This window comes from Rhodnius prolixus, unplaced genomic scaffold (genome assembly GCF_049639745.1).
Source record: "Rhodnius prolixus isolate KJV_2025 unplaced genomic scaffold, Rpr scaffold_16, whole genome shotgun sequence".
Classification (NCBI taxonomy): Eukaryota; Metazoa; Arthropoda; class Insecta; order Hemiptera; family Reduviidae; genus Rhodnius; species Rhodnius prolixus.
The window spans coordinates 26,867-45,477 of record NW_027411616.1 but is presented as its reverse complement, the minus strand read 5'-3'; the positions used below and the strand labels follow the sequence as shown (position 1 = coordinate 45,477).

The following is an 18,611-nucleotide window of genomic DNA, read 5'->3' as shown; positions in this document are numbered from 1 at the left end:
ATTTTTATTTTTGACAGTCCAGTCGGGATTAGTTTTTAAATCATATCTAATATAATGAATTTAACTTTCTTTATTACTTTAACTTTAATCATTTAATTTTATAACTTTATTTACTATTGCCTATTGGCAACAAATAAATATGATAACGTAAATATATAACGTACATAAATATATAAATTTATCGTTTTTTTTTAAAGTTTCATTATATTTATTGACCTCAGGATTTTGTGCTCAAACTTAGGTGATACTGTCAATCCTTTACCACTGATAATGAGTTATGTTAAAAAAATATATTATTGTTCATCTTTCATTTGTTAAATATGATTGTAGAATTAAACATTTTTATGGTCCTAAGAGATTATGTTTAGCAGCTAAACAACCAGCAAAATTTGTTAAATAGAAGGAAAAAAAGTGCTGCAGTTGGAAAGAAAAGAATCAGGTAGAGGTAGACCTAATGTGAAAAGTACCAAGCAAAAGCACAAATTAACTATAATCTGATTTCAGCGAAACAACTCTACAACTAACCGGCATCATCACATCAGTAAAGAAAAATACTAGGCAGTTTCTTCAAAGCTGAAGACAGCACAAGTTTAGCATCGTTTTGTATCTTACCAAAAGTTGCTCGTTAGTAATCTCTCGGATGATGGTTTTATTAAATTGTTGAGCATGATAACAGAAGATCTTCTGGCATTTTACACACTGCAGTGGTTCAGCTCAGCCCTTTGAAAAACGTGGAGTTAGAGAAAAAGTGGTGATTTTTAGAAGTTCGAGAGAGTTATCCATTGAGTCTACCCCAGATGGTAAACCATTGATTTCCATCTTCACAATATACAACCGAATCGTTTGCATGCAGCTCTGGCACAGAAATACCCGGCTTTAGAGAACAAAAAACGAGTGCTTTCTAAAAGGGTAACTATCGATCCCGTAAATCTAAATTGATGCAGCAACAACATGATGGAACCAAGCATTTACATTTGTTCCGTTTAGTGGCTCATATTATTTTGGGTCTATCTATTTAACAAATTAAAGAAACTCATAGCTACAGTGTCAAAACGCAATTCTTCGCTGCTACATCTTGAAATAGTATTAATACTGTAACTAAAGCTCACCGGAAGATAACTAGTATAATATATTGGTAATGTTTCGTAAATACATTTTTTGTTATGTATAAAACAAAAATCCAATGAAAAACGGCATTTTTTTTCCAAACTTTAGTAAATCCTACTGATAACATGTTTTTTTGTTTAAATACCTTTGAATAATTCAGTTAAAAATGTATGACAAGGAATTAACTTTGAAGCACTCAAAACCTCCTGAGTGACCATGATAAAAAAAAAGTAATATGACTTACCTTGAGGCAGAGATGAGAGTCGACTATGCAGGCACCCCATTGCATTCAAACGTTCTTGACTTCATTGCTAAACAATACAAGTGCACATATTCATATATTGTGAACTTATTTGTACAAGAGATAGACTTTGATTACAATCTTTCAATCTACTTACAGATTGACAAATTGAATTTGTATCTTCCATTTTGTCTTGAAAAGTGCGCAATACAGCAAAATGTATCAATAGGATGTTCCACTCGATATTTTTCAAGCATTCAAAATTTACTGCTTTCAGTAAATAAGCAGTAAATTATATCAAATTCATATTAATCTATTATATCATATCAAATTCTTGAAACTGGTATGGAACGACTTTTCTTTCTCTCCAAGTAAAGTTTCAAATAATACTAATTGATACTGGGCTTCAAAATGATATAGATTCACTTTAATAAAAACTTAGAGAGAAGCGTGTGCTGTCAGTTCCTACATCTCTCGGCCTGAAACAAAGAATTTAAATAAAAGTAATAGACCTATAAATTGTTTAGTATCAAGTTAAAGAAAGAAGAAAGAAAGAAAGCTAAGTTAAAGAAACTTGTTACAGCTACCTTTGGAGGGAATCGCTAAAAACTTGAAAAAAAATTTGCAGTAATCCTACTTAGTTCGAATTCGGCCTTTTTTGTCCGAAATTTTATTTTTGTTTGAACGTGAAAATACGCAAAATATTCTGAAATGTGCCTCTACAGTGGGTTCTAACGTCACCTACCCCAGATTTACCTAAAATTAATTTTCCTGGATAAATATTTCCAACTAAAATGATACGAATATACATAATATATTAATTTATTAATATTATCAATATATATTGATCAAGTTAACTAGTATTACAACAGTACTGTATACTTACTGCGATTTTCTATTTCATAGACTATTTATAAAAACCACTTTCCATACCTAATGAACCTTAAAAGCAATAATCTTTAAGTGTTATTATATGAGAAATGAAAATTTTTATCAATGAGTGGATTCTGTGTAAAAAAAAAAATCTTAAACACCAAAAAGCGCAGTATGCTCTGTATTATCTGTAAAATAAAATAGGTACATGTTCTGAAACTTGACTCTAAAGTATTATTACTGACAAAACAATGTTGCAAAATATATATTGTATCTTTTTTAAAAGTGAATCAATTCCATATGTTTAATAAAATAAATAAATATATATATATTTACTTATATATATACATACAGGGTGGCCAAAGTTATATGCTCCACCCACTTTTTTTTTTAACGGCGGGAAATTTCGAAAAAATAAAAAACACGTATTTAATCATTTTTAGTCTAGTTTATTTTCAGTGATTGACCCATTTTTTTTAAACCCCTGTATCTCGAGATACAGCATCCAACTTTTGTTTTTCAAATGGAACGTTATATTTTTTGTTGCATGTTTTTGTAGTATTTGAGCTCCTAAAAACAACAAAAAAATTTTTTTTTGAAATCGGTTAGGTTTGCAAAAGTTATGGTAATTTAAAATATGAAAAACAAATTTCAGTTTACTGTCAAAATTACGTTATTTTTTTTAAAGAATCTATTCAAACTGGGCACAACCAACGGATAGGCAAGCCAACACTCTGGACTCCCACGCTTTGCTTGTAACAGCACTTATGGTGGTGAAGTCAAGATCTAGGCAGGCTAGAGTAATTCGACGTTTCAGATCATCGACTGAAGCCACGGGATTAAGGATACTTTACACTTTATTTTTTTAGGTATCCCCACAAAATATAGTCCATTTGGGTTAAGTCCGGAGATCGAGGTGGCCATTGGATCGGACAATGAGTCCCTAAGCACTTTTAATGGAAATTTCTGTCCAGGTAACCTCGAACCACTCTCGCCGGGCAACCATCTTGTTGAAAATACATATCTATCCGACGTTGTAGATGAACATCTTCAAGCGGAACTGGCAAAATGTCTCTGAAAAAAAGTTGGATACCTTTCACCAGTTAAGTTCTCTCTGTAGAATATGGGCCGATTAGTTGATTTCCTATAACTCCACCCAACGTTTGTAGGAAAAACAACCTGAACGTCGAATAACTCTAGCCTGTCTAGATCTTGACTTCGCCACCATAAGTGCTGCTAAAAGCAAAGCGTGGGAGTCCAGAGTTTTGGCTTGCCTATCCGTTGGTTGTGCCCAGTTTGAATAGATTCTTTAAAAAAAAAAATAACGTAATTTTGACAGTAAACTGAAATTTGTTTTTCATATTTTAAATATCCATAACTTTTGAAAAACCTAACTGATTTCCAAAAAACTTTTTTGTTTTTTTTAGGAGCTCAAATACTACAAAAATATGCAACAAAAAATATAACGTTCCATTTGAAAAACAAAAGTTGGATGCTGTATCTCGAGATACAAGGGTTTAAAAAAATGGGTCAATCACTGAAAATAAACTAGACTAAAAATGATTAAATACGTGTTTTTTATTTTTTCGAAATTTCCCGCCGTTAAAAAAAAAGTGGGTGGAGCATATAACGAACTGGGCACAACCAACGGATAGGCAAGCCAAAACTCTGGACTCCCACGCTTTGCTTGTAGCAACACTTATGGTGGCGAAGTCAAGATCTAGACAGGCTAGAGTTATTCGACGTTCAGGTTGTTTTTCCTACAAACGTTGGGTGGAGTTATAGGAAATCAACTAATCGGCCCATATTCTACAGAGAGAACTTAACTGGTGAAAGGTATCCAACTTTTTTTCAGAGACATTTTGCCAGTTCCGCTTGAAGATGTTCATCTACAACGTCGGATAGATATGTATTTTCAACAAGATGGTTGCCCGGCGAGAGTGGTTCGAGGTTACCTGGTGTATATATTATCAGGAATTTTACTGTGCGCAACACCACAAGCTTAAAAAGGTTTTTCGTGTAGGTGTGTATGCTGCGTACTATAACTAAGCTTTCGCCTGACCTCCAGTTCAATGGGACTTTACTGACAGAACATTCCCCATGAATTTCTCATACTGCGATTCTCAAAATTTGAAACAAATTTATCTGTTACTCGCATTTTACAGTTTATAAACTCATACGTTACATTGAAGTGAAGAAAGGAAAGTCTACATCCACCACCGGAACGCCTCCAAAACGAATTCTCCTAAAGAAGTCTAGAATAAAAATTAAAAGTCTAAAGATTAGAGACAAATGTCCACTCGCCCAAAAAGTGTAAAAACGTCGTATTTTCATCAATTTTCTCTCAGGAAAAGAAGTGGAATGTATTATGTATTTTTTTTGAAATTGGTTTTTTATTTTATCCAATGAAATAGATATTTTCCAGTTTAACAGGAATCAGTTTAAAAGAGAAGCAATTAACTACTCAGAGAAGAGAAATTATTGTTAATTTCAGTCTTATTTTTGTTAAACTTTCGACCTACCTACTAAGTCATCTTCAGGGCTGTGGAATATATTTTTTCCTTTTGTTGATTAATAATAGAGATGGGCACTGATTAGAAATACAATTCAATCATAAATTTAATTTATTAATTTTTGTTTAAATTTTAATCAGAATTTAATCGGCGAAATTAATCCTACTTTTAATCATTTCCCAATTTCACGGGAAAGTAAAGTGAAAGTGTCGAATATTTGCGAAAACTATTCGAAAATGATCTTAACTTAATGAAAAATTTCTTGAAAATTGAGAATGTTTTTTTTTGGACTAATTTGTTAGCATTTTTTCTCAATATTTACGTAAGATTAATATTATTGCTAAAATAACAAAAATGTGATTAAAATATGAGAAAATAATAAAAGATTTAGAAAAATAAGTAAAAGGTATTGAAGCACCATTGTTAATACGCTTTGACCAGCCTTGAATAATTTCATTGGAAGGGGCGTGATTATCCTAGACGTGGGCATGACCCGCCCACAGTCTGCAAACATACTACATTGTGATTGGCCAATACTTAAAACCTAATAATTTCAGTAAAATAAGTAATTTAAATTTTTTATTTCAACATTTCTCCCATAGGTTTTTGATAAACTTTCGAATTAAGCAAGGAAAAAAATCCCTCTAAAAATACGATAAATAATATTTCTTTTGGAATAATACTTTCTTTTACATAATTACATACAAGGAGGTTGAGGACTTTCCCTACTAGTTATTTTTGCGCTACTATCTCCTTTGGTCTCAAAGTTCCAAAGGTTTCATAGCGCACGGATTCATGGTTTTTTCTACCTTCAAATTTCAAAACTTTATATCACACTTTTTATTGACCAGAGTTAAATTTTGGAGGTTTCGCAAATCGTTCAAATTTCAAACCTCTATGTCTCCCTTTGTATTGTCCCGATATTTATAAATTCTATACCGAATTGTAGAAAAAGTCTACTCTATAACTCTATAGTTTAACTACTCAGCGTTTCCTGAGCGCTTGCAATTTAATAAAACAATCATCAGTGGGATCAGTAACTTTTGGAGGTCCTGAATTTGGTCGTCTTGAGTGACTCCCTGTCTCTCTGTAACTTTAAATGGCCCTTGAAACAGTAGAGAAATGAAAACCAAGGCGATTAGCAATGTTTCGCAAAGATTTTCTTTCTGAAGAGTTATTACTCTTACTGAATCTTCACGGCCTAAACGACTCATTATCACTTGAATAAAGAAAGAGAGAAAGAAACTGATGTACGGGACAAAGTAAAGGTAAATTCAAACTGAAAGAGGAAGTGAAATCAATCGAGATAAACATTTAATCCTTCGTTTGTTGACAAATAGTGAGTAACAAAGGTCATGAGCAAATTCATAAATTAATCCTATTACAAGAAGCAAAATAAAAGGTGGGCTAGGCTCCAAATCTAAAAAAAAAATCGAAATTTCTAGGTGTTGCGATTTTTTTGACTGGGAGTTTAAATCAGTCTAATTTTACATACATTTGCATCAATTTAATAGATCAATCAAAGTAATACTTAAATATTTCTTTAACCCCTTAATGCACAGTATTTTTGAAAAAAAACGCTATATTAAAACTGTCCGGTAGGACAGTTGTATAAGGGTTGACCATCAAAAACTGCACGAAAAAGTGTAACGTTGAAAAACACCCAACTTTGACAATTTTTTTCTATTTTTCTATAAAAGATAAAATTCCCAAATTTTCTTTATAATATAGGGCAAATCCTCCTTTATAACTGTAATTTTTTTGCAACCACCCAGATCTAATAGGTTTCGAGAAAAAAGTTGCCGAAAATGAGCAAAAACGGCTTTTTCAAAAAATGTTCTTGTTCTTGTTCTTCTTCTTCTTCTTCTTGTTGTTGTTGTTGTTCTTGTTACCTTTTTTGTAAACAACGTAGCGCCTAAACGCGTGAACCGATTTTCATGAATGAGGTGTCATTCGATTCGGAATTTTATGTAGATGTGCCTTTTGGGGGTCTCGGCCCTGTACATTGAATGGGAGAGGAGTTAGCCCCCTTTATGTAAGGCCCCCTCCAAAATTATTATTACTAATTACTCTGTAAATCTTGGCCCGATTTTGATAAAATTTGGTAGGATGATAGGGTTAGGGCTCCCCTACCTAACAATAAAGCGACGATCTGCTCTTACACTTGTTAAGGGGAAGTATAGCAATCGTTTCAAATTATCGACACGTGAACCAATTTTCATGAATGAAGTGTCATTCGAATCGAAATTTTGTACTGATTTGTACTTTAAAAGTCTCGACGCTATGCCTCATAAGGAGGGGAGTTCGCCCCACCCAAATAAGGCCCTTTCAAACTATTATTACCAATATTTCTACAAAGCTTAGTCCGATTTTGATAAAATTTAGCTCAAATAAGTGGTTAAAGCTCCTCTACGTGGCTGTGAAGTGCCATCATGCTCTTACACCTACTAAGAGGAAGTACTGCAATCGTTAAAATTATCAATGAGTGAACCGATTTACATCAATGAATTGTCGTTCGATTCAAAATCTTTGCCTTTTAGGGAGAAGTACTGTAATCGCAGTTTATTTTTCTTGCTCCTCTTAAAAGGAAGTACTGAAATCGCAGTTTAATTTTGCTATTTACGTACAAATACCTTCCTATTTTATTCAAAACGCTTTCTCAAAAAAATGGTTATTGAGGATGGTTTGGGGACCGCAACTATAATCATTCTTTAAAAAGATCTCTCCAGTGGTAGTTACGGTTCCGATTTAACACCTTATCAGGTTATAATGATAGAATAGCTTATTCCAAATTTTAAAAAATCTGTAAAGCAGACGTAACTTTGCAAATAGACAAAAAGGAAAATCTATCCAAAAGGTACAAAAATCTCCTTAACAAAAACTTACAGTTTTAAAAGTTAAGTATAAGGGTTGATTAAACGCCAAAAGGTACACAAATCAGCAGTTCCCAACATTTCATTAATACTTCATTGATATAATTTAAGTAATTTTACTGCATTAACTTTTCCTTCACATTTTTTAGAATTTATTAGATGTCACAGACCCTTATGCTGGCCAGTTCATTCATAATATTTTTTTATTATAATTATGATAAAATGAGTGATGAATTATTCTGAGTAGTCACATATACATGCATGTTAAAGTAGAAAAAAACAAAGTTAGAGTCGGCCACTTTTTAAATTTCAATCACGGAGGATTCAAAACAATATTTCAGTCTTAAATTCGTCTTACCGAAATATTCGTGAGCACAAATAACATACATTTAATAACAAGTAGATTATTCAACAATATTTACTCATTTCTCAATTGTAATTTAATTTAGTCCCCCTAATTTTACTTATGGTAAAATACTGGAATAATTAGCTGTCCTAAAAATATGCATATCTTTATTTTCTTTATTTTATATTACATATATATAACATTGTGGGAAGAACACCTAGATTGAGAATGTAATTGAAGAAAACTATATTATTTGCGATAAAGCCAGATTATTTATTACTTATTATTACAAACGTTTGACTACAACATAAAATAACAATTACTTTAATCGAAGAATGAACTTAAACCAATGATTTTTATTTAAAAATAAAAATAAATGCATAAAATCATTGATGTAAAAAAAGTTTATGAATTTTTTAGCCTCTTATTTTTTTTATATTTTTTATAACGTTTTCTTTTTCACCTGTGATTAATAGTTTGATTATTATAGATAAATAGATATTACAGTCAATCTAAGTTAAATGGTGTGCTACTTGAGTAAATATTTTGTAGACGAAAATGGCCAGCATAAGGGTCTGTGACATCTAACAAATTCTAAAAAATGTGAAGGAAAAGTTAATGCAGTAAAATTACTTAAATTATATCAATGAAGTATTAATGAAATGTTGGGAACTGCTGATTTGTGTACCTTTTGGCGTTTAATCAACCCTTATACTTAACTTTTAAAACTGTAAGTTTTTGTTAAGGAGTCAATTATTTTCTTACTCATATATAAATCTTTCTTCTTTATTCCGCCTTTTTTTTCTTTTAAGCTCTATACGTTTAGTTACTCCCTCTAGCCTGGAAGCTGGCGACGCCCGTGATGTAGTAAAAGTAACAAGAATTGCTTTTTCGCCTTATAATATGAAAAGGGGTGGCCTATATTTCGAGGAATAAGCTTAATTGGTGAGTAAATCTTGAGCAGACAAAGCTACAATGTACAGCCTATTCTTACAACCTAGATTCACGATAAAAGCCTATAATATTTTTTATTGTCACGTTCGCAGTACGAAAGAATGCTTTACAAAAAAAAACACATGTTTTATGCTTTAGGATAAAGAGCGGGTGCAGTCTATTTTAATCTGGTTGATAAACATAGATAATATTTATTGATTTTGATGTATTATTTTGAACTAAGTTGGGGAATAAAATTGAACACATTGCACATACGAGTATTTCTATATTTATAATATTCACGTGGACTCCAATAACAGTGCTGCATCTAAATTAGCTTATAATTTTTGAAATCATATATTCCAAGTAAGGTTCAGTTATTGTCTTCCTTAATCATTGCACGTGATGTCTAAATAAGAAGAAAACATGTGAATCGTATCTATTGACACTAACCAGTAATAGGCTCCATATACATTATACATATGTATATAGATATATTTGTCACACATTTAGTTTCATACGTTTATTTATCTCACTATTTCAAATTGTAAACATTGCTAACTCTTCTAAAATGAATATCTTCTTAGAAAACCCAACGACTTCCTCTTACGATTATTCTCAAGGTTCTAACTCATTAATATTCTCCAATCTGGAGTGAACACTCACACGACATTCTCTTACTCTGAGATTTACTTAGATTTCTTGTGTAATTAATAATGTATAGTTGCTTTCAACATTTATCGCTAAGTTTAAATTGTAATTGCCAAGAGAAACGCTCTTTCCCTAAACCTCCCTCTTTTCTGGATAGTTTGGAAGAAAAGAAACTACCTATACATGTGGAGTGCTGACTACCTTTCAAATTTTTTATCGGCCAACTTTCTTGCTTGAAAAGTAACTTTATTTGAGAAATGATTAACCATAAATTCTAAAGATCGAGTAAATGCAATATATAACTATTGTAAACAATCGCTTGGAGTAAGAAATTTTGTTTTGGGAGAATAGTTTCTTTTTGTTTTTGTTGATTTCTCTGCTCATCCGTAAATTATTTTGAATTTTATATTTTATTTGCAAGCAGGTCTGTTTTGGTTCTTTTATTTTAAGATGTCTTTACTTTTAATATGTTTTATATATTTTTTTGTCATTTGTCTTGTTCATTTAGTGTATATTGCCATTAATAATATTACCATTATTTTGGTATTCTTATTATTTTCGCTGATTCACTTGCTTAAAAACCCATGTAAGCTTACTAGCAATAAATAAATAAAATAATGTGTAGTTTCGTGACTATTCCTTGAGACAGAAACATTTCTGAGAATGGTAACCACTTCCACAAACTGCGTAGAAACATCAGCATTTAAGGTGACGATTTCGCTATCAATTTATTTGAGTATTAATAAATGCAATTCACTATGTTTTAATTATGTATATTTAAGGTTTAAAGTGTATGAAATAATAAATAGTTCGTAGATTGGTTTTCTAATCAGAACTTTTTAATTTAATTTCTGGCAAATATGAATGATTAAATTTATTTAAAAAAATAAATAAAATAATAATTAGGTTAATATGAAAATTCAACCTTATCAATCAAGTTTACTAATGAATTTTAATTTTTATACGGCTTTCTTTGAAATTATCAGCTCAAAAAGCGACAATATCAACAAGTCAAATCCAATATTTAATTTAAGTGTTATCATAGTACCCGACAATATCCACGAAATTAATCAAACGGAAAAGCCACGATTAACGATTCTTACTTTTTAGGTTTTATGCGCAAATTGCAAGTAAATTACAATATTCTTATGGTCAATGTTCAAACATACGAGATCATTGTAAATTACTCAAGTGGCTTCAGAGTTACAAGTAGAATCCTAATTGTAAAAATGAAAGTCTACTCCAGAATCTTCTCTACCCGATCTGATGTACCGCAGGCAGGGTTCCTGTTTGGGTCCGCTATTAATTCTTTCCTTCATTAATATAAAGCTAGAATTGAAGAGACCATCGGTATTAAGTTTGCAGACGACTTAAAATGTTTGCTTCTATCATTTGACTTTTTTACTGCTGGAATTACATAACATTTCTTAAATATTGCACGAATAGTGATATTGAAAAAACATTGATAAATTCTGTTTAATACCGTCTACTAGAAAATCATCGCATATCTCCTTTTCAATTCTGTCAAACCTCATCTGTAATGTGCCATCTGTCCTCCACCTTATCAAGTGCACATAGATGGATCTGTGTAGCAATGATTGCTAAGGTGTTTTTTTTTTTTTCTTACAACTGATATTTCTACTTACAGTCATCACCCACACCTTTTTGTTTGTAGGAAATGTTTATATCTCATGTTTCTCTGCAGTTCCTCAACTTCATAATTTAAAGACCTCAATCATTCAATTATCTTCTTCAGTAATCCTTCTTACAACATTAGGAATAACGTACACCAGATCCATCTATATTCTGTACTCACTTTTCTATAGAATGATGCTAGATCTCAGACATTGTTTAGGGCTCTAAAGAAACAATTACAAATAAAGTGAGTACGGAATTATGTGCACTATTATAAATTTATTTAACTTCTTGTTAACTTAGCTCATGGCACTTTAATCTGTCCAGATTTGTAATTCAAAGGGAAATTAATGTGAAAAAATACTTGATAAACAGCAACAACTTTTAATGTATCTTAATTTTTTTTATTCTGAAAATATAATTAAGATTAATGATAGTTTTTCGCTTATGAAGAAAGTACACATTTCAGGTTTCCAAAGTGAGAAAATTATTTAACATTTGTTCCTTATAGTACCAAGAGTTTAACTTTAATATTATTCTTTTTTTTTCTTTTTTTGTATTTAAATAGGATCGCAAGGTGTTCTCAAGTTTTGTTTCTGGTATATATATTTACTATTTTTATTATTTATAGAATCAACCCCTACGTTGACATGTCTTATGGCTATAATGGAGAATAAATTAAAAAATGGAAATAGTAATGGGTATTACTGAGTATGCCACATGGTTTGTAACTGGAACATTAATCTGTAAGTTTTAAATAAATGCGTAATAAATAAATATTTTTAGTAAATTTTGTCCAAAACCTTATTCCCTGATGAGAACAATATATATAAATTTGAACTTTCTTTGATTTTTGTTCTTGAGATATAGGTCACATTTAGGCAGAGAACAGCAATTTCAATGAAAACTCAATTTCGAAAATTGGCAAAAATACAATCTTTCTCATACTAGGAATAAGAGAAAGTAATGAATAAATAAGTAATCAATTGTCTGAAAGAAATAAATATACTTAAAATTGGTTTGAAAGACTGTGCGCAGTAGTGTGTGCCAAGCGGCTTGCCTTGAACGGTATACATGTGCACTTCATTGAATCACAGGTGAAAGTGAAGAAATGAATTTTTGAACTCTTTAGTCTGTTCAAATAAAAATAAATAAAATAAATTGTTTCACATCTCAATTGATAATTAGATTTAAAACAAACATGAATTCTTATTTTGAATTTGCCAAGTTTTATATACATATGTATACGTATAAACAAATTTTAAAAACTGCAAAACAACTGAAAAAGAAGTCATCTGGAGCGAAAAAAACTCTCTTGGCTATCGCTTATTATAATTCACACAGATGTGAGGGTCAAATTTTATTGAAATGGTAAACGATTTTCATTTGAAATTTAGAGACAAATTTAATTCTCACTAACATTATTTAGTTGGTAAAACCCAAATAATATATAGAAGTGGTACTTAAGAGGGAAACCATACACCCCTACCATAACCATCCTAAAACCTATTTTAATCGAAAAAAATTTCAAACATATGTGAGTACACAAAGTTCCAAGAAATCCTCTGGTGTGATTTCTTAAGAAAATCTTGGATATCTCAAAGAACCATTTAAAAAATTTGCCCTTTCTTTCTTGCTTCTTTCTTCAAACCAACAATTCTAACAATTAATTCGTTAATACTGTGCAGGTGTTATAACCGTACATCATACAAAAATAGCACTTTAGAGGGAAGCCTAACGCCTATCTCTAGTAAAAAACTGCCTTAAAATGAATTTTCCTTGAATAATGTGTTAAATAAAACTTACAGATCATATGGGCAACGAATATGCTTAAAAAAAAACAGCGCATCCAGCATTTTCGGAGCGGGGATTGGTTTAAGAAGTAAATTAATTACTTTTTTAATAATATACTTCTCTTCCATTTTAGGATCACTATCTCAATGAGATTGTATCCGTCACTACGTTCACTAAAAAAATTTGCAAGATGATCCCTTGAAGCTATAAACTTAACATTAACAGTCTACAGTTATTATATAATTCATAACTTTAAGCTTATGATTGAAATGTTTTCGGTAGCTTTCAAAGCCGAAGAATGAGCAGGCAGGATGAACTGCGCTTAATCTCGGTTTGACATCTCAGTAAGCCTTAGAAAACTGGCTTTTCAAACAGAGCTAGTTGCAATTAAATTGTGTTGCTGAGATTGTAAGGGAAGGATAATCAGTGGTCGTCATTTTCTTAGACTTCCAGGTGGCTCTACTGCACATCAAATCCTATGAAGTTAATTCAAGAAAGTGTGTAAATGTCTAGATGATCATTCTGGCTTACCCAGCGTTCATGACGTCAGCATAATTAGATTCCCTTAGCACACTCGAAGGGTGCCAAAATGCCTCGGTAGTAGTGAAGCGTGGATGCGTAAGCTTGAGTAAGTTCAAATAATTAACAATAGGCTGAGAGAGGGAAGGGATTAGCTATGCGATTTAGCGTATTGGATTCCCACGCAGAGATCCCTGGTTCGAATCCAGCTGCTGGCCCTTAGATTTTCTCCTCCTGGGAGCTTCTTACAGCTCACTATCCGATGATGAACGAGAGAATCGGAGGCCGGCAGTGCACTGAAAAAAGCTCCGGGCGCCAATAACCTAAGATGCTGACGCGTATTTAAATCATTAAAAAAAAATATGCTGAGAGCAATAGCAGACGTACTTCTTGAGGAAGAACAGTCTGGATTTAGAAAGGGCTGCTTCTGCAGTGACAATGTTTTCAGTGTTAAGAGAATTTTAGAAAAAAGACGAGAAATGAATCTAGAAACTCATTTGGCATTTATAGACTTTCATAAGGCGTTCCACTCAGTTGACAGAGAAAAGCTGTGATTAATAATTGGAGAAAGAAATTATCCCTTCCAATTCATTGAAACAGTTAAACGTATGTATGAAGGTACAAAAGTCATAATAAACACAGGCACTTCAAGAACCCAAGTGGTGGCAATAAATAAAGGTGTGCGACAAGGATGTCGTATATCGCCAACTCTGTTTAATATTTACGTTGATGACCTGATAAAAAATGGAAAAAAGAAGTTAGTTCAGATATCCAGTTGGACAGAAAGAGCAATCTAAACATCTTACTCTATGCAGACGATGTAATAATATTACAGAAGAATAAGGAAGATTTACAGTGTCCAGTGTATAAACTATATCAACTTGAGGATAGTATAATTTAAATAGATCAGTTAGACAAAGGTTATGGCCCACCATGGAAAGCACCCACTTCGTTCTAAAATAGTAATAGATGATAAACCACTGTTACAGATCTTGTATTTCAATTATTTGGGTTGTGAACTTAGCTTTCATCCAGATAACGATATACAAAATTAAATAAGTAAATTTCAAGCTATCAGTGGTGTAATAAACAGATCACTTAAAAATAAAACGAGACTTGAAACAAAACTAAAATTTTACAAAACTATGGCTGTGCCACTGCTTAAGATAAAAGCAATATACAAAGTGCAGAGATGAGATTCCTAAGAAGTGTTAAGGGTTGCACAAAGAGAGAGAGGATACTGAATGTTATACGAGAGGAATTGAATATATGTAGTATTGATGAATTTATAGATAGATGAAGGAAGAAGGAGTTGAAGAAAGCATCCTAATCATATGCCAACTATGTACAAGAGTACCTCTAATGGTCAATAAGTACAGGCTTAGAGGACAACCTATATAAGACGACCATTGAAAAGATAGAGGTAAAAAACAAAATTTAAGACGGAACAGGCATGTTGCCTAATCCGTGACGTGTAGAAGAAGAAGAAGAAGCTTGTGTAAGTTTGCCAGCAAGCAATACTCCGACAAGTCTGGGATGCCATTCTGACCACTTGACGGACCACTGCAGACTGAATAAATACACGCAATGCATGGGACGGTCTATAACGCAACGTTTCTATAACATAGAGGAGAGTTAAGATGTTTTAGAGCTGGAAAATCCAGAATAATGTATTTTCTCTATGTTACAATTTACATCATAATATTAGAAACTTATATTTCTTTCATAGAATTTTTGTGAGGGAAGATTCAAGAATTCAACTCCTAAAGTCCTTCTTTAGGCGCGCTAAAAGCTTGTTCAGAAAAGTCGTACTTTCGGGCAGCTGCTTTTCGGAATACTCACAACAAATTTGATTCTTGTTTCACACCATACTCAGCGTTTAAATCAAAGGGGTACACTAGTGCCCCTACTTTTTGAAGGAAAACTTTCCCTTTTAGAAACAAAGGCGATGTCAGGTGCCACTGGTTGCTCATAAATTTAATTTAAATACATAAATTTTGGTTATTTGAAACATTATAATACTTTCTCGTACAAATATCGAAAGAAAATAAAAAAAAATCTATGATTTTATTCATCATTGCATCATCAGGTTTGTGAAGAGAAATTTGACTTCTACTAATAAAAGCTTCTGCCCATTGTTCCGACACTATAAAATCATTCTCTACATAAACCTGATGGTTCAATATGAAGGTACAAAATAGCCGAAAACGGCAAGGGGGGGGAACCTTGCCTTCAAGTCCCATTCTAGATCTTCTGAATTGCGGTTGCATAGGGTAACTGCACAAGTCAAGAAACAATTGATAGCATTCAACATTGCAAACCCAACCATGTGATCAACGAACTTAAAAAGACTGATGTGAATACTCATTAGAATTTCTGTTACGATTCTCAACAATTAACAACTAACTATTTTTTTTTAACATCAAATATTATTGGCTTTAAAAGCGAATGAAACAATCGTGACATTCCAACTTACCCAAAATCCCTATGCAAACATTTTTTCTCATAAAATTATTTAGTGAAGACGTGTAAACATCAGTGTACCGTTTTTGATAAAATCACCAAAAACTAAAAGAGAGAATGATACTTCCGGTAGGCCAATTTGGATAATACCTTATTTCGCCAACACTTAAGCAAAATATCAAATTAGAACTTGGAGATGGATACATACAAATTCACACACTCACTCACACATCCTCGGGGATCACAAAACGGAAATCTCAAAATGGAAAATCTCCACGTTTCCCACACTTTCTCTCACAAGTGGAGTATAAGAAGGTAGAAAAAATCCAAGACAATGACACTTGTAGTCACCCTATTTGGTTCAAATTTGGAAATTTAGTCACGAGAGTACCCTTTGATTTAAACGCTGGAAAATTGATTCTCGTTAATACAAGGCAAAAGGTAGGATAGAATACTTTCTTGTCCTTTGATTGAACATTTTCTGCTTCAAAAATATAGAAGATTCTTTCGTAAGAACAAATTAAGAGTAACGTTATTGTAGTATAACGACTTAGATTGTTCAGGGTACTGACTTTTCTTAAAATTGGTTTTCTGAAAAACAGTTTTAGATATCATGATTGGAGTACAAGCGTAAAAATAGTGCATCTAGTATAAAGAAAACAGGTGCTACAAGCTTTTAGAAATAAATAAATCTTGAAAATCTATTTTGTTGAGGAGTCATACTGCCGCTTAACTGATTTTCATGAATCTTGCTTTTAACGTTATCTGACATTATGTAGGCAGTGGAACAATTAGTCGTTCTAAAGGATCATTTTGGAGGAAACATAACGTAACAGACTTTAAGAATGAGGGTTCTTGGAGAGAGGTCTCCTCCTAAAAATCAAAAGTTTCTAACACACATACAAAATGTGAGTAAATAGTATATGAACTGGAAAAAAAAAAAAAAAAAAAAATGAAAGAAAGCAATACTACTTCAAGAGGGAAACAATTAGCTATGCGGTTAGCGTATTAGAATCCCACTCGGAGATCCCGGGTTCGAATTCAATTGCTGGCCTTTTAATTTTCTCTTCTTAGGGGCTCCTTATAGCTCACTGTCCGGAGGCCAGCAGTGAATGAAAAAAGCTCCGGGCGCCAATAACCTCAGTTATTATAAACCTAAATTATAAACAGAACTATTTGTATTATTTATGTTATTATTATATAATTATTGTTGTTTCTGTAAATGGATTATTAATCCGTTTTTATTTAACAAATAAAATAAATGTTGACGCGCCTTAAACCTTAAAAAAAACCGCTTCAATAAGGTCGCACTTCCGGTTGATTAAATTCCCAATTAAAACCAAACCATCAGAAGTGACAAATAACAGAACAAAACCAATTTTAAGCTTTCTGAAATTTTGTGTTTTGAGAAACAGCTCAACGCTAAAAACATTTTCTTACATTACAGGGCATCACGAAACATATATATATTTTTTTTTTTGACGAGCTCTTAATACTTCCTCTTATTAGGAGAAAATAAAAATTAAAACTAAGTTATAATTGTAATTCGTTAATTAACTAATTATCTAAGTATTTATATTGCTAAAAATGTATTAATAAATAAAAATGTTAACCTGATTTAAGTAGCTTGCAATAGCGTGGTTCCGCCAAACATTTTGAAGAAACAGATCTCCCTAGATTATTGTAAAATGCAGTCTCCAAATACAAACTGAAAACGGATCATTTAATAAATTAAAAAAAATATATTGGTAAGGAAACTGGTACCAAGTGCGCAGACTAACTAACACTCGCGAGAATCGAGCAGTCCCACTGCTAAATTCCCCACTTCTCGCCGCGCTCAACGTTTTCACTCTTGTTTGTACAAACTTCAAATTTATATAACACTAGTTCTGGGTTATAACTTTCAGTTTACGGCTGTGTGCGGTAAAAGAAACAAGAAGCTGGTTTGTACGAAACCTTCGCAAGACTTTCACGTACAATTCTCCATGCTAATAATAGCAACATTTAACCTCAAAATGCTAAAAACGAATTTTTCCTGAAAAAGTATTTGAATTTCCATCTAAATGCCAAGTTTAAAGAAAATCGTTATTAGAGGCTTTAACCCCCTACTATATAATCTACTTCATTATTAGCCATATTTAGAGGGATTTGGAAGAAAGCATTTCCTTCTCCCTGAAGTGTACTAGAATGAATTTTTCTTGAAAATGTTTCAAATAAAGTCTTTGACCATCACCAGTGTACAAAGATTACAGACTAGGCTTTCAAAAAACTAAGCGCCTTTTACTGCTTACACACACTGCAACTGTTTAAGTTTTATGTTACGTAGCTACCTCATTTACACTCAACTGTTTAAAAATACATATGTATATAACAAAAGGCCGAGTTGAGTCTAGAAATTGTGGCCAATGGGAACTTAAGCTTCGGCCAAGGTCTTTAGCCCTTCTAACACTGGTTTAATACGCTATAAACACCTATTCCGAAATTAATGAAGTAGTGGAGAAAGGTTTTTTTTTTAACACCAGTCTGTTTAAAATATTTTGATAGGGTCACATGATACTAGAAAGATTTCGTTCAGGCCGTCTTTTCAAGTAAAAATTTAGTTTAGTCGCAATTGGTATTAAAATTACATGTTTTAGTTTTTAAAATCTTTTTTAAAAACTTCA

The 18,611-nt window shown here is 32.1% G+C and overlaps 1 protein-coding gene across 9 annotated transcripts in view; it reads right to left on the bottom strand.

Annotated features, from left to right (window-relative positions):
* LOC141457450 (high affinity cAMP-specific and IBMX-insensitive 3',5'-cyclic phosphodiesterase 8-like) overlaps positions 1-18,141 on the bottom strand; it is a 55,126-nt gene extending 36,985 nt beyond the window's left edge. For 2 of the 9 annotated variants that reach the window (XM_074134453.1, XM_074134460.1), the window contains exons 1-4: positions 17,562-17,765; positions 1,936-2,104; positions 1,506-1,827; positions 1,352-1,418 (exon numbers count right to left, since the gene is read on the bottom strand). In XM_074134453.1, the coding sequence (XP_073990554.1) occupies positions 1,352-1,391 (40 nt within the window). In that variant the 5' untranslated portion in view covers positions 1,392-1,418; positions 1,506-1,827; positions 1,936-2,104; positions 17,562-17,765. Of the gene's footprint in view, positions 1-1,351; positions 1,419-1,505; positions 1,828-1,935; positions 2,105-2,234; positions 2,386-12,181; positions 12,306-17,561 lie in introns of those variants that run through there. The other 7 variants (XM_074134456.1, XM_074134461.1, XM_074134454.1 and 4 more) reach the window with 6 other exon arrangements.
* Between the last annotated feature and the right edge of the window lie 470 nt (positions 18,142-18,611).